Here is a 17620-nt window from a genome sequence, read left to right on the forward strand (position 1 = left end):
AGCTTTAAACTGGCTGTTCCAAGGTGGTTTTTATGGAATACCTGCGGCTACGGAGCCTTTTCTCTTTAGAGAAACAAAGGCGGGTTATTCATCTGCAGGGGAAAGGGGAAAAGACTAAAGAAAAAGCAGCTTTTTCAAATGTTCACACACATATATAACTTAGACTTAGAGGAGCATCATAGTTTTTAAGCCCCCGTCATGAACTGCCAAACAAATCAAACAGAAAAAGCACTCTCTATAATGCATGTAATGCAAGAATGTGATCAATATTTACTTACATGAGTAATAAAATGTTAAATGTAGTTTTTGGTCACAAGCTTGGAGATCTGGCAGACATTTATCAGAACATCTTTGATCCGAAGACAAATTAGAGGGGAGAGGTCAGATGGCTCACCAGTCGGTGTGTTTAACATGACTGCAGGGCTAATGTCGATGACGAGCGTCCTCAGAAAAGCGCTCGCTGGTCTCCAGGTGGCTGAATACTGAGAGGAGAGGTATAGCCATAGCATCCTTTTTGTAGAACTGCTCCATTTGTAGACTCCAAGTGCTTGATTTAACGTGGCAGTGAGTGCAGCTGACCTGTTATCATTTGAACTGTCCATAGGAGGTTTCCGGGGGACAGGATGGATGACTGTGGATTTAAGAAAGAGGGAGACCTTTGTTTTTGCAATTGAATGGATTAAAGATATTGGTGAAAACAGTGTAGATGTAGTCTGCACTTTTGAGGACCTCTTTCGTGGTACTCCAGCAGGGTAATCATGGGAGTATGCATGTCACCTCGTGAACCTGTAAAGCAGGAGTTCTCAAACTTTTCCTGCCCCTTGGAGGAAAAGAAATGTCTGTCTTGGTTGGAAAAGTCCCAAGCTTCACATCAATGCGTTTTACACATTTTTAAAGCGGTGCTGCAGGCTTGTTACTGTCTTAAAGCATGCTCGGTGTTCAGCTCGGATCTGTTTCCAGAGAGGGAACAGCAGAGAAGCCGAGCTCTGAGAAGTAAAACACTGACACACCATCAGTGGAAACTCTACTTCCAACTAAGTTTTTCTCCGTCCAATAACCACTGTTTGTTTTGTTTAACCTGAAAATGACTCCATTGGCAAAACATTAATTCCACCTGCAACATCTTCCTCACGGTAAAAAAGCCAGGTGGCACCCCGCAGGTTGAGAACCGCAGTTTTAAAGTGACTTCTTCAACCCTTGAGCTGTGGTTGTGCGGATGTGATACTTCTGGCCCTTTTGTGTTTTTGATGTGCTCAGCCATTAAAGTCTATTAGCGCTCAAGTTGAACATCAAGAAACCACAAAATAACAGTGCGTTGATTTTCACATAGCTGCAAAAATAATACAGCTTTCCTTTATTCCATCTGTGAAATGTGGTGTGGCCATTGTCATAGTTTGGGCTTTTATTCTGGTAACTAATTCTGAAATATAGGATCTCGTTTGAGGAAAGTCTCTCAGCTAAAGAAGAAGAATTAGTCACGGTGCATTAAGACAGTGGCCTGAAAAATCGATGGAGAGCAGTGGAAGGAGGATCCTCCCCACCCAAAGCAATGGTAAACGCCAGACTTTTTTGTGCAAACTGCTTTGGAGAGTTGCTCAGTAGTAGAAAACACTCCAGAGCTAATTACACAACATCATTTATGAGGCATGTGGTTTAGATCCTAAAGTCAGAACCTGAACTGCTGGCAAGTATCCTCAGGTGAAACAGTCATTAATAAACAGGCATTAATAAAGTGTCCTGCAAGTGAAGGTGTAACACTCATTGAATTTTGATATCAACATCAGGAAGTCAGTCTTGGATGACATAAAAAAGAAAGATGTAAAAGTCTGAGAGCAAACACATTTATTATAGAAATTAGGCCATTTGAAGATCAACTTACCAACTATGTACTTGGTTTAAAGGAGAAATGTGTGAGATTGTAGATTAAAATAGAGAAGAAATAAGTACAGTCATGTTACAAAAATGATGACTGCATATTTGGTTGCTCAAATATCTACAGAGTTAGCGTGCTGAATAACACTGGTTGTAATACCAGTTTCTGGCATGTGTGGCAGTAGCGAGCATCACAGCAGACTCAATACAACACGACGAAAGAAGTTGGACCGTTTGTAGGTGTACTTGAACTTGTCAGTCAGGTAGTTACCATTCTGGGATAGGTAAACGGAACCAGCAAGAAGATATCGTCAACTACCACCCGCTATAGGGAAAAAAAGCCTTGTTCAGAGGCGACAAAAAGAGCAGATAAAAACGGGGCTAAAACCCGAGTCGATGTCAGCAGTGCTGTGCAGAACTTTCTCTTAGATTGGTAGAAAAACTTCTGCTGTTTTCTGTTTCACTAAACATTTTCAATGGTGGAGTAAGTCATGTTACTATGACGAGAAACTGAGAAAGACGATTTGGAAACGGTTTGAGAAAAAGAGAAAAGACTTGACCCGTAACACATTTGACATTGAACTGGCGCCATGCACGGAACTGACGAGGAGGGACTGTGCGCGTTCTCGTTTTTCCCAACTCACTTTGCAGCTATTCTCCCCCCATTTGGACTCGAGTGTGGAGCAGGAATTTAATTTTCAGCTTCACACCAACCGTCGCTGAGGATTCCCTTCAGTTCTGTATTTGTTTGAACATGTTTACTAGACTCTACATGAAAGTACTTGATAAATAAATGTTCTTTTTTTTTTTTTTTAAAGTATCCTCAATTCAGAAGTTTTTCTTCTTTGTCCACATTCCTAAAAACCTTTTGCACAATGAGGTATATGAATGCACGTTTAAACAGTGCATAATCACTACTGGATGCAAAGCAGCTCGTTCCTGCTTTAGCACTTTGATTTAACAGGTTTGTAATGTTAATACTGTTTTGGTTTCTGTTTCTTGCTTGTTAAATGGAGTTCATTTGTAATAACAGAAGATTAACACTCGGCCTCATTTAATTTCACCCCTGGTAATATAAAAGACTGAATGTTTAAACACTTTTGGTGTGGTGAAACGCACTGTTCTCTTAACGGGAATGAAATTCTCTGGCTTTTCCTCGTCTGAGCCAGCTGACAGCTTGATCTGAGCGTTTCATCACAATTTTGTACATCAAGACCTGCTGTTGAAGGATTTACAGTTTGTTCATTTATCGAGACAGAAACTTTTAAATAGTCGGAAACGGAAGAGGAAAAAAAAAAAAATCAGCAGCGTGAGGAAACTTCTATTCGGTTGTTCTGCTCGGGTGCGTGTCACAGGGTGGGTTTTTTGTTTGGATGGCTGTAATGTAAGAGATGTAATGCTAAGAAAAGGGTGATGAATATTTAGCCGCTCTAACACCTTTTGATAAACTTCGCATTGCATCAAAGGGGTTGTCTCCTGTGACAGTTTCACAAAAAGAAATTAAGCTGAAGTGAGGAAGAAAAAGAAAGTGAGGGGAAACGCGGCGGGCTTGTGGCGAATGATCAAAAGACGTTCATTTCCATCACCGAGATCTAAGAGCTGACATTGATGAGGAGGTGTGAGCAAACAGAATAAAACTGTGACAGGACGCGGAGGACCCCGCCTCGTGCTTTTACATCCACATATAAAACATCAGCACATGCGCAGCACTTGTAAATCCCCTCACATACATTCTCCTGTCACCCCCCCCCCCCAGATCCTCGGTCTTTTGTCTAACTAACAAACTACATGTAGTCCACAGAAGTGCTCACAGCAAGCTGATACTTGTTACGTGGGTAAACGGGTCAAACAGAGACACGTCTGGAGACTTGAAGAGCACGGGGTAGCCAGGCAGCGCTCTCGCCAGATAGCGGGGGTCTGGTAGATGGAGTGGATATTCCAGCGAAGCACCTCATGAATCTTTTATCAGCGTGTTTGAGCATTGATCAGACCAAGTATTAGCCCAAAGGCTGGACTCTTGCTCTTGAGGGGAAGCGCAAGATCCGAATGCTCACATGCGAAACACGCCATGAGGCAACGCGAGGATATCCGTGAGACAAAAGAAAGAAGGCGTGTTGGCAAACTTTCAGCTAACGCACTGCTTCACAGAGAAAAACTATTTTGCTTCCCTCTCATCTTTTTTTTTTTTTTTTCTTCTTTTGCAGCTCTTAAGCAGTAAATTCAAGAGTTTTTGTTGTACAGTAACTGCTGCTAGATCTAACAGCCGGAGGCAAACGCGTCGGTTGCCTAGATATAAAATCTGCCTCATGAGTGTCGGCTGACTGGTAAACACCTACTCCTAATGACTAATCGGGAAGCAGCGGAGGCTTTTGCGGACACATAACGGACAAATCCCACCTTTACACGCCCCCCCCCCCTAATGAAAAACTATGCCGCCTTGAAGAGAGTTAAGTCTGATGTCGCGTTTGAGAGACTGATTTGAAAGCAGGGTGGCTGGCTACGCGGTGCACGGGTCGGGGATGCACGCGTCACACGTGGGTTGAGCAGGGAGAGGGAGGACATTAGCACAGAGAGATCAGCAAGGTCATGCAAGATGATGTGGCTGAGAAAACCGTATGAGATCAACTACTCAGGACCCAAACCGTCCTCCAAACCACCGTATTTTCCCCCACCTGCTAAGATAATTTGGAGAAGTTAAAGTCAAATTGTGGATGAAGGCAAATACGTGATGCCTTTTCCAAGCGTTCCTACGGGCAGGTTGTCTACCGTGCATCATGCATGCATGTGCGGAGCGCTGTTTTGGACTAATACGTCGCTGCCTTCCACTGGTTGTTGTGCCAACACTTTGTAGCGTCTGCTGTTTTTGAGTTCACAGATTCATTTAGAATTTGTCTCCATTCATCTGTTTGGTGGAAATAAAAGCTGTTGACACTTTCCAGGTTAGGCACAGTGGTAGCTTTTGTCTAAACAGGTGCAGTGATTCATTCTGGCTCTCCTTCCCTCTGTGGTGCTTCTGCATGGAGGCTCTCCCACTGTGACTGTTTAATTAGGCACCAGTGTCTGTGTCAGTGTTTTTGTGCCAGGCTGCTCGACTCCCTCGATGACGAACTGTTGTCAAAGAAACACACCCACCGCGAGCTCGGAGCCGCTGACGCTGAGGGGCGGCTGAAAGAGTTCAGGGGGTGATTGAACAGTTTACAACTCGGCTCACTTTTTTTTCGGCTCTGCTGTTGGGGAAACAAAGCATTGTCTGTGTGCGCGCTTGGCTCTTTTCCCGACATGTGGAAATGTAAAGTGACTGATGGTACAGGTAGCTTCTTTCCTCAAAATGAGAGAAATGAATCGCTCGTGGACTTTACTGGCTACTCTGCTCCAAGATTACACCATCCCTGTACTGTATGTATATAACTCTATAGTGAATTTAACATCTACAGGAGCTTTCTCCTGCAGAAATATTCTTCCTTTACTCCACAGAAATCTTTTTAGATCAGCTCGTCCCCACTGGCTGCTTTTTTCCTCGCAGAAACCTGTGCTTACAGTCGATACTCAGCCATAATTTTAAAGATGATGAGAGACAGACATGGTTATTCCATTAATTGGAAAGCTCAAAAACGAACTGTTAGGGAAGGGAGGTTGCCCTTAATTCAGGCTAGATTGCTCTTTGGGGGATTGTTCACTCGAGTGCACAAGCTTTGTGCAGAAAATTATTTTTCAACAGTTCAAGTCAACATTTAAGAAATATATAGCACCAGGAAGCTATACTCTCCACAGCTCAGGAGTGTATGATGGATGCACATTTAGGTTCCAGTACCTTGAGAAGCCTTCTCCGTCCGTCCTGACTCCAGCGCCACCCAGAGGTCTTCATGCAGCTGCAACGCTGTCATGTTTTGATTATACCTTTCTAACCTTGAAGGTTCACTTTGATCCAAACTGTGGTGTTTATCTCCTATCAAGAGTTATTTTTCGGCTCACATGTGAATATCCCTCTAAATAACCTCCCACGCTTTTCTTTTTTTCTCCTCCTCTTTGTTTAGCCGACATATTGATTGTGAGAAATGACCGAGTGCGACCAAGAGGCACCACTGAGTGTCTGTGTGTCTCACCTCTGTAAAGAAAAATAAATAAATAGATTTAAAAAAAAAAAAAAAAGAAGATGAACCTGAAGCTTAAGTCATCTCCAGAATTTGAAATCCTGTTAACACTGTTGATCTAAAATGTTTCACGTTTCTTTCTCTCTCTTTCTTTCTCCTTCTGTCTTTCTTTCCAGGTCTACATCCCCTGCAGAACAGCTATTGTCCTGGCCAACGAGGAGATAAATTACTGTTATTAGAAGATGATTGTCTCCACAGAGACTGGGATTCAGAGTGGATTCCAAGCTCAAACGGAGTGTTAACAATCACCTTCATCTTAAAGTGTCAACCTTGCGCACCAGCCAAACCTACTTTTTTGTGTTTTAGCCTCTTTTTTTTTTCTAAATGGGAGAGCAGGGGACGAAAAAGGCATTTTAAGCTTGTGTGCTTTCAAAAACCATCTGCAACCTGCGTAAGTCCATTTACTTCAGATTGGCCCATTTGGGAGGCGTCCAGCCTCACCAGCAGCTGGATGCTAAAACCATTTATTGGCTCGATGGCATTTTGCATGTCATCTGAAATAACATGGCCAGCAAGTGTGGCAAAGGGAAGAAAAACCTTACATTCGTTTAGTCAGATGAAACAGAACCGCAAGGCAAATAAGATGGTCGAGAACATTAGATATGTTGGAACGCCGCTGCTTTGGCTCAGTTAATTTGCATTCAATTTAGAAAAAGACATTTAAACTTTAACCAGCACACAAAAATCCACATTTCGTTGTTTTGTTTTTTTTTAATCACTGGTGATCTGTTTCTGTTCAATTGCATTGTGGGACACATTTAAGAATAAATTTGCACAGAGTAATGAACTGCATTGAATTATATTTTTAATGTTTATCTGAAAAAGTTTTGTTATAAAGCTTGAATATATGCAGCTACTGTGAGAATTTAAGTGGTTATTAATGGCTCAGTTATTAAGTAAGCAATTTGCTGCTAAAGCGTTGATAAAATCACCTAATTTGATTTGTTCAGTGTGTTGCATAATAAATGAGCAATATTTTTGCTGAATTACCACATTTTGCCACTTTGCATGCTAAATCACATTAAATAGTTTTATGCCATGACTTTTTCTAAACTCCTCAAATTAAATTCTTCCAGACGAAGTTGACACAGATGATCAGCATATCCGTCCGTGTGAGAGAAGACGATATCACGGGTGTGTCTCACACACTGTACTACTGTAAGATGCTGTGATTTGCGTGCATCGTGCTCATTAGATACGGTCGTATTCCCCTGGGATCATTCCAGGAGAAACCGGGGGGAAAAAAAGAAGAAAAAAAAGTCTAAAATCCCTCAAACTAGAGTGAGTCTCTATTAATTAGTTCTCACTCTTGTGACTTTTGTCTCAACACACTTGAAGATCTCAAAGAGCAGCTGCAATTCTGTTTTTGGGAGAAGGTTATTGATGAGCTAAAATACACAGAGACATATCACTTCTGTCTGGTGACTACTGAACTCAATATCATAAAATGTGTTTTGCAAATGTGGTAACTGATCTTTTTCCAGTTGTATCTCGTAAAGTCCCACGTTGCTGAAGGAATCTGTGCCTTTCGGATAATTGTAAGCGCCCTCTGTACTCTTTAACATTGCAACCTGGAAGTAAAAACAAGACATGATTTCTTTTTTTTTCATTTTTTTTTTCTTCCTTCTGTTTTGCATCCCCAAACAAAAGCAAATTCTTTGATTTACTGCCACAGATACTGTGATCCACACCTTCTGCATTACAGCAGATTGTCATTTAAACCATGCATTGTAGCATATGGGAGGTTTTGATCTGCCTTGCCTGCAGCTGAAGAAAACGCATTCATATGCAAGGCCACCCCTCTGTGTGTAGTCAGAAGAGTCGTGAACATGTTATTTCTTCCATTTAAACGTGCAAAATAATTATAATAAGAAGATTTTCTGTACTTATCAAATCTCAGAGATTCTCTGTAGACTTTATAAGTACAAGACAGTGTGACTGGATTAGTGTTTAATCACTCTTCATCTGACCCAATGTCATTGTCACTGTGCCACTGCCACAATGAAGTGTCTGCATTTGTTCCAAGTAGATATATTGATGTCCGATACACTGTAACTGTTTCAGCATATTTCTTTCATTATGACTAATGATAATAAATCAGTGTCTGTCGAGCCACAGGAATGTGGATGAAGTGACTGTGCTGTCTGACTACTGATTCAGTCCTGGTGCCCCCTCAAGGAAGTGCGGAGGCTCCGGCTTCCTCCTGTGTACATAGAGACAGTAGGCGACAGTCACAGAGTTCTTGCCGTCATTTCTGTGGGTTGTTTTTTTTTTTTTTTTTACATTCAAGGTAACCATTTTGATTTTAACATTCATCTCGAATTAAAGCCTATCTGACATTTCATGTACAAATAGAAACTGTAATGGAGAAGTAATTTAATACATGTGTTTTCACATCAATTTAAGTTCACTCAGAGTTGACACATTTAAGTATAATCAAATTACATCCAGTTCATTGTAATTCATGCATTATGCAGTTATTCACGATTCATTACTCAATTCTTTGACGTTGAGTCCAAAATTCTAAATGAATGCAATGCTAATTCATAAAAAAAAATTAATTAATTAAAATGTCTGGCTAAGGAACCCTACAGATTACGCTGAATCTTTACTTTGGTGTTTAGTTTAGTTTAGTTTATTTAGGATCCCCATTAGCTGTTACACTTGGCAACAGCTATTCTTCCTGGGGTCCTCAAAATATCATACAAAATACATACAAAAACATTGAATTAAAAATAAAAATAAAAATACAAATATTGCAAGAGAGAACAATTCATTACAGCATAAAAAAAGATGGTGTAACTCCCCCATCCTGAGTAAGCACTCAGCGACAGTGGACAGCAAGAACAAAAAAGTGCTGCACGCGTCTTAAGGTAAGGGGGAGCTGGACCCTTGAGGGTTTTGTATGGGGGGGGGGGGGGGGTTGCAGAATTTTAAATTCTGCCCTGAATTTCACAGGAAGCCCATGAAGGGAAGCTAACTCCAGGGAAATGATGGTCCCTCTGCCCTGTCCTCGTTAAAACTCTGGCAGCAGCATTTTTCATCAGCTGGAGGTTGTTCATTGATTTGAGGACATCCAGCTACCGAGGAATTGCTGTAGTTCAGTCTCAAAGTGACAAATGGACTCACTTTTCTGCATCACTCTGGAGATCTGGTTTCCCTTATTTTAAGGATTTGAACGTGTGCTTAGGAGTCAGGTGCTTCTTTCAAAGGTGAAAAAAGGCAGTTATAGAAACATCCAAATAACATTTTATGTGTGACTTAAAGAAAAACATCTTCAGGAAAAATAAGTCCAAGATTGCTCACAGAAGTACTCGATGCCAGAGTAACGCCATCCAGAGTTACTAAAAGACTGGATACTCTGTCTGAAGGACTCAGGTCCAACAACCTCAACCTCAGACTTATCTGAGTTAATCTGTTATCTGATATTAGAAGCCATCTTCTTGTCAAGATGTCTTTATTCCAACTAGTTTACGTCTGGCTTCATAAATGGGTATAGCTGTATATCATCTGCATAACAATGAAAGTTTAAGTGATGCTGCCTAATAATATAACTTATTGGAGGTGTGTGTGTATATATATATATAAAGTAAAATTCGATCTATTTGGAGATTATTTTCTTAATTCGAAAACAAATTATCTATAGGAATAATTACAATAGTGAAAGTTGTAAATCCAGTCTTTATTCCTAACTTCTTTTCACTGAGCACCGCAAAGGATAATGACTGATGTTCGGAGTGGAACTGGGGCAGTGGGGCTTCAGGTTTTGGGAGCAGCTTTTAATACCCTGTTGCCATCAGAGATGGTTTCTGTTTCTGTCTCTCTGTGGTGGGAAATCACACCTGACTTCAAGCAGAAAAGCCAGGAAATATTTGAGATGACAAAGGAAGAAATCTATTTTGCACGCTACACTACAGAATATGAAAGTTTAATTTTCCATTTGGTGACAAGGGGAGCAGTGAAATGCTGTTGCATGACTACACAGAGCAATCACCTCAGTGGTTTGCACAACATGATGTAAGGGGGATGAAAGACAACTCATCAGACCATAATATTTCAATTTCCATTTCTTAGACATCCACGCTTATTGCTACTTACACCAGATTATGTATTTTCGTGCACTGGCATCGACGCAGACTACTTAAGAGTAACTGTACCAAGAAGAGCCGTTTGGGAAAGCCAGAAGGAGGTTTTTGTTGCCGTGCCACTAAAGTGGTGGTTCACTTTTTTAGGGGTTCTTTTTTTAAATCTATTTTTCTAGGTTTTTAAAAAAAATATCTTTCTTTCTTTCAATCATTCTTTTTTCATCTCTGCTATTTTGGCTGTCTATCCGCTCTCGACAGCCTTCTATCTCTTGGGTAGCTCTCTTGTTTGGGCTGTAATGTTTTGAAGCTGCATAACACATCTCATGCAACTTTCATTACTACACCAGCTTTATGGCCCAGTCAACCAGTCCCGTTACAGTTTTTACCCACGACTGCATTAAGTGTATTTATGTTTGGCCAATAAACCTGATTCTGATGGAACATGGGGGAGTAGCAATGCACGATGTCGCCTGATAAACCTTCAGATGTGCTGCAAAGATACAACAACAGTACAAGCTGTGCCTTCTGGGTTTTGCAATATGCACCTCACAGGAAGCCTTAATTTTACAGGATTTCATATTGAGTGCATCCTCTGTAGGTATGACTGTCATAAAATATGCATGCCATACAGTATGCAGCAGAGTGCATGAGAAGATTTCAAATGTGACCCTGAAGTGTGCACTCTGTGCAGTAATACTTCTTCTTGCATTTTCTTATTTACTCACATGAATGTAAAAAGGCTAAAAGGAACTGCCATTGTCAGAACCGGCGGGCATGCCATGCAAAGATGATATCAGGCTCTCGGCTACGAGGCTGCAGCAGTCGGGAGGTTTGACTGTGCTCGCTGCTGCCGCTCCAATATTGTGTTTCTGCGATGGCGGATGTCATCAAAGCGACGACAAAAGGGTTCTGCATATTTTTATTTTTATGCAGTGACCCCTCTTTCTTTGCATGATAATAGAAACCAAACAGTAGGGTGAGGGGGAAAAAAACCTTGTACCTGAAAATCTGCTTAAACAGCGTGCACTCCCTTCAGAGAATTCTGAAATGTCACCATGTCAAACCTTTGTGTTGGTCAGGTTTTTATTAAATCAGAGTAGGACTACTCTGGTTACATGTACTCAGTGGAACATTTTAAATAAAACTACAAATAATGTGGCTATTTCAAGTTGTTAATATTATTTATTTATTCATCGTAGGGAGATGGCATGCACTGTTTTTGGATGTGCAAAATGACTCAGTTTAAGAATGTTACGTATTTCCAGAAGATGGTATTTGCCGTATTCGGAGTCCCCTGTCTTGCTGATATGGTTGGCAGCCCCACCCCAACCCCCACAAGAGAGCAATAGGTTTCCAGCTGGCCTTCAGTCTCTCCACGAGGCAATATCAATGTTATCTGTGAGAAACAAGCCCGTCCACAGCATCCACATTTCACAAGGCCCAAAGGACGTATTGCTCCTATCTTGGTAAAAGTAGACAGTCAAGGACACATATATATATATATGTTCGTCTTCCACGTCCTGACTGCTCATAGCTGTTTTGATGTCTACATCAAACTTTAGCTGTACGTGCAACAATGAAGCAGAGGGCGATTCCTCCAAAGTTGGAACTTTTTGAATATGAAGGCAGTACAATATCAGAGCACAAAAACAAGGACGTGTGCGCTTAAATTGGAAAAAGCAATGTCTGGAATGAGAAAATACAGTGAATTTCAAGCATTAAAGTATGTAAGAAGATGTTCAAGAAACCCTTTATGTTATCATATGGATTATTCGAGTGTATAAAACCTTATGAAGAGAACAAGGTCCACATGACTTTATTAAGTTTGTATAAGTCATTTTAAGAGGAACTTTAAGGAAACAGATGAATCCTTCACAGTATGTAATGATGCAAGGTGTTAAAAAAGTGACTGTATTGCTTTGGAAAACATAAGTGCTTCCATCTATTTGAAGGTAAGTATTACAGTTGAGTTTTTGTCACAATCTGTCAGCATTTTTTTTAAATGTTTTCCATTGGTTGGCTACTTCCGCTTACTTCCGTCTTTTTCAGCCATTCAGGAATCAAAATGTTCAGCTTTTTCAGAATATGTCTGCTATTTATGGAATGTGAAATAAGAGACTCAGAGTTACAGGAGTGCCTTCAGCTCCCATTAAAATGAATATTAAGAATTTTCCAGATCAGTGGAGGAACACAAAAGTTTTCTACTTTTATTTTTTTTTTTTTTTAAGCTTCCTCATCTTTATGAATTTTTAGCACTTTTTACATTTTAGCATTATTTTTCATAGAATTGTCTTGTCTGTTCAAAATCTAGTTGACTGAAGGACGGGTCTCTGCTCAGGAAGCTGCAGCTCAAACCCACTTGTAGGAGTCATATGGGTCAACTGTTTGCCTCCCGATTAGCTACAGTTATCACACGGATTTAACTTTTCTTCAACCCTTATTTCCAAATAAAATTAACTAAATGTTCCTTAATTCCTCCCCTTTTTGTGGACTATCTGGGTTGTTCTCTCTTTGGCACTAACAATGAACCATCTTCCTCTTTCTTTTGACCGACAACGTGACAAAAAGGTTTCAACGTCGACAAGATCGCAACCACTGAGGGCATAAAGTTGTCAGCTGTTCCATACCCAGTTTTCTGACCCTTCTGAGTACATCATCTGTCATGTGCAACGAAAGAATCCTCTCTAAAAATGGTAACTTTAAGGACCCAAGTGTGCAATTTTGAACTCAGCATTTGTTATGCTACATCCTGGTGATCCCCCTCACTTTTGCTTGATTGCAGGTGTTTAGCCTGGATCCTGTCGTTGGATATTGTTATCAGTTGGAAATCCAACTCAGATGTTGACTACATATGTATGCAATCCTGATGTTCATTGGGTGGATTTGTTTTTCTTCTTTCTTGGCATGATTCCCTGCCTTGGAAACCATTTGATCAATCTGGCGGTTACCATTCGATGTCCATCATGTCTCAGACTTTGCAAACTCCAAGTATTTACTGCAAGCGACCAGTTTTCAGTACATACCATTCACTGCACTGGATGCAGAATATAGACCATGTAGGAGGACAAGTGCAGAAGCTATGGCAACCATAATAATCTATGAAGCATCTTTCACAGGTGCTATTTGTTAAGGGCCACATTAACATAAACTATGACACAATGGAAGAACTATGCACAAATAGACATTGTGTTGTACATTTTAAAGACTTAGTCCATGTTTGTGCTTAGTAGACCTAATCATAACAGCCTGCCCCTACTAACCTTTATTAGCTTGTAGTTAACACAGTGTTTCCTCACCGTCACCCTTTTTACCACAAGCAGCTAAGATCTCACAAGCAGTGACCGGCACGACACAGTCATGCTTAATATGACTTATTACTAGAGAGCGATGTTAGACACGCACAGTGAATATAAACTGAGCTGTTTGTTTCTGCAATAATAAGAATGCTGTACGTTTGTACGTGAGAGGATCAGATAACACTAATATCACCACCTGTTTCAGTTTACTTATTTGTAGTTAATCTTACCCCCCTGAACGACCAGCCGCCACTGCTCATGGCGCATTTAGAAGCAGAGGTGGACAGAGTACTCGACCCCAGTACTTGAGTAAGAGTACAAATACTACTGGTCAAAATTTACTCCGTTACAAGTAAAAGTAGCTCAGTCAAAATATTACTCAAGTAAGAGTAGAAAAGTACTTGCTTTTAAAGGTACTTAAGTATCCAAAAGTAAATGCTTTTAAATTTACTTTAAGTAAAAGTGAGAGTAAGAGTAAGAGTAAATTTCTTATTTTCCACATCAGTAAATTACTATATTTTTTCTAAATTAATTTAAGGATCTTTTAACTCTTGTTTCTGAGAATTAACTCTTTGAAACCAGCTGCACTGATGTGCTGCTTTTAGAACCACAATGTTATATAAAACCTGCAGAAACACCAAAAACAAATCAAATGAATGGGATCATAAGAGGACAGCAGATGATGCAGAGTTTATTAACAATCATGAACTGAAACCAAATGAACCTGCACCATCCAACTACGTCTGGATTACCCTCAAAGACCACTGCTTTACAAAAAACTACATTTCTGCTTTCAATAACTCAATGTTGTAGCCATTGTTGCGGCTCTGTCTTGACTTGTTGGGGCTCTGTCTTGACAAACGCAGGCTACTTTGGCGGAATCGTTTTGAGGAGGCTTGACGTATTTCCGCTTTACGTACATCCCAGTGGAGAGCGTGCACTGTGATAGGTCTCCTCCTTTGACAAAAACAGCTAGTGTCCCATAAGATTTTAGGGAAGAAGAAAAAAGAGCAGACCTGAAAGTAACAAGTACTTTTCAGCCTTCCTAGAAATTTACTCGAGTAAAAGTAAAAATATTTGTCTTGGAAATGTATTCAAGTAAGAGTAATAAGTACCAAAGAAATCTAATACTCAAGTAAAGTACAAATCCTCTGGATATGTACTTAAGTACAGTACTCAAGTAAATTTACTCCGTTACTGTCCACCACTGTTTAGAAGTCAGACTTCACTTGATTAGCTGTGATGTAAGAGATGCACAAACGGGAAACTGTTGAAATGTTTTAGAGCAATAAAAAAAACATTTAATCTATTGGAGAAGTGGAATTAAAACTGTCAACGAATAAATGTGGAAGTTGAAGGGGCATTGCGACCCAGAAACCTCAAAGTTTAAACAATTAACCAGAACAATATCCTTCAACTGGTTCATTGTGTTTTAGTCCCACTTCTTAGACAGTACAATAGCTGTAAGGACTCTGTTTCCTCCTAGACGTTTCAACAGTTTCACATCGTTTAAAGACTACCGTCGGCTTACATTTTTTGGCTTTCGCTCGGCACTTTACAGGAGATGCATTCCGGCGGCTCCTGTTTTTGTTATCGCCATCCAGAGTGGTTCTCGCACAGACAGCCGGCACAGCCGCCCCCTTTCAAAGCCAGCCACTCTGCTCGCCTGCACCCTCTTCTCCCGTGGAGTGTGCACTTTGTGAAATCTGGCTCATAGTTTTGTGCGGCCTTGTACAGGAGACGCAGCAAAATAGGAAAACTGCTGAAGATAAAGATGCGGAAGCTGAGTAATATATGTGCTAATATGTTCTCTTAAGCCCAGCAGATTATTTTAGTTTCGTAACATATCCAATTTAAACAACTTTAAATGAACTATAGGTGTTTCAAGCCTGGAAGCCGCTGCCTGTAGTAGGAAACTACATTAAGACCTAGTTCGTTTATAAACTCAATGGACAGATAATGTTCCTGGAAGAGGCATAAAACAGTAATATCACTTTTATAATTTCTTTTGACGTTCTTCTCTCTTCAAATCCTACTGGAACCGTATAGCTTCAAAATAACCTCAGACCACATATTCCCATTTATCAAGACAACCCACAAATTGGTCCGCAGGGCAAGCGGCAGTCAGCCATAAATCTACACATGCCGGATAAGGCCATGTAAAGCAGTGCTTTCCTCGCCAATTATGGGGTTGTGATACGTGTAGTAGTTATGGTCAAAACAAAGGTAGGAATCATGGGGTAATCTGACACAACCGTGGCTGTAGAGTCGGCCAGAAAAAAACTGCTCTGACTGGAAGGAGTCTTCCAGGAATCTCAGGAGGACCGGAAACTCACAGGTATTATTTGTAAGTGTAACATTTGTGAAGAATATAGGGTAAAAGGTGGTTTCTGATCCCCGTCCTTGCTTCAATCTGCCCCCAGGAAAGAGCGAGGGGGCATTTGCTTGTAAAGAGCGGCACCATGTGGTCGTGGGCCGGCTCTGCGGGTGGGTGTCTACACCGGTCGGGTTAGTCCATGGGCCAGATCAGATATCAGTACCACTCAAGGTGACAAAACTTGCTTATAATTTTTGAAAAGATCCATGTCTGTAGATTATATTTTTGTATGATAACCTTCCCGAGTGGCAGCTGTATCATTGTTATCAGCTCATGAAGTTAAAACCCCCTTCAGAAAATTACATTTTAGATGCTGCTGCATATCCTGGTTTAGACTCATGTACAGGAAATCTGTCAATGTTTCACAATATTGTGTTTGGTATCATTTTAAAGGGGACCTTTGAAGCATTCATTCAAGCTAAGATGTGAATCTTTCTGACCAACATAGAGGTCACTGCAGCTCTTTAAACTATAAACACACATTTTTACACCATTTTCGCCTAAATGATATACTATCTTTTATCCCTGTGTCATCTAGGAACAACAGAGACACAAAATACTAAAACTGGAATACATACAATCCCATAAGGATTCAGGAAATGTATAATATACCCCATACTATATCATTGTTGCAGTTAGGTTCCTATGAAACTATAACAGCCACTAAGCTAATGTTACAAACTGGTCTTTATCATGCAAATACAGGACATAAAGCACACAATGAGATAAGGAACAAGCTTAGTTTTATAAACAACATTATAAACATAACAATATTGTAAACAAAATTAACATCGTTATTAATGGGAATATGTCAAGATCTGATTATAGTTGGGCTATCAAGTTCTGTGTGTACTTAAGATAGTGTTAAGAAGGTTAACCAAGTACAGAATCATCACATAATTTCACTCAAACTCTGATACAGCTGCCACTCAGGAAGGGTTATCATACCAGAATATCATCTACAGACATGGATCTTTTCAAAAATCATAAGCAAGTTTTGCAGAGGTGTCAAGTAACGAAGTACAAATACTTCGTTACCTTACTTATGTAGAAATTTTGGTTATCTGTACTTTACTGGAGTAATTATTTTTCAGACGACTTTTTACTTTTACTCCTTACATTTTCACGCAATTATCTGTACTTTTTACTCCTTACATTTTAAAAACAAATTTCATTTCGGCCTTTAAAAAAAAAACTATCCAGTTAAATTGCTCCATCCGGATAGAGTGAATTTAGTTGTGGTTGTTTCAGATGTTCTTGTCCAGTTTTGTTCTTACATCCGTTCCCTCAGATTCCTGCAACTAAACTTGGATGTACATTCCAATAAAGGTTAGGATAAATGATAACATGCCTCTGAAGTTTGACTTTTTGCACCATTACAATACTTATAGACAGCTAGTCATCATATCTTCTGCTCTCTGAGACAGATCTATCTATCTGTACTATCCTCAATAGTACACATATATGGTTCTTTAATATATTTGCATTATACTAAGATACATCCATTTTCAATGGATTTTGTCCTTAATGGCTTTTTCCCCCTTACATTACTTTTACTTTTAGACCCCGTCCACACGTAGCCGGATATCTGCGGATATCTGCTAAACCGGAGATATTTTCCTCCGTTTTGACCTGTCATCCACACGAAAACGCAAATAAACGAAGGTTTAAAAAAACTCCGGGCAAAGTGAAGATTTTTGAAAACTCCGTTTATGTAGATGCGTGTGGACACACACAACCGGAGTTTTGCGTTTTCGAACGTCACATTATGCTCCAAAACAACAACAAATCTGCTCTGACGTGCGACTTTTGTTCACTACAGAACTACAGATGATCCAG

General features: G+C 40.2%; 1 protein-coding gene across 1 annotated transcript in view; it reads left to right on the plus strand.

Moving 5' to 3' along the window:
• Nucleotides 1–8154, plus strand: part of gbe1b (glucan (1,4-alpha-), branching enzyme 1b) — a 117128-nt gene extending 108974 nt beyond the window's left edge. The window contains exon 16 of the mRNA XM_061719738.1: nucleotides 6140–8154. Within this exon, the coding sequence (XP_061575722.1) occupies nucleotides 6140–6202 (63 nt within the window). The 3' untranslated portion in view covers nucleotides 6203–8154. The remainder of the gene's footprint in view (nucleotides 1–6139) is intronic.
• Nucleotides 8155–17620: the final 9466 nt, after the last annotated feature.

The sequence above is a fragment of the Cololabis saira genome, chromosome 4 (assembly GCF_033807715.1).
Source record: "Cololabis saira isolate AMF1-May2022 chromosome 4, fColSai1.1, whole genome shotgun sequence".
NCBI classification, from domain to species: domain Eukaryota; kingdom Metazoa; phylum Chordata; class Actinopteri; order Beloniformes; family Belonidae; genus Cololabis; species Cololabis saira.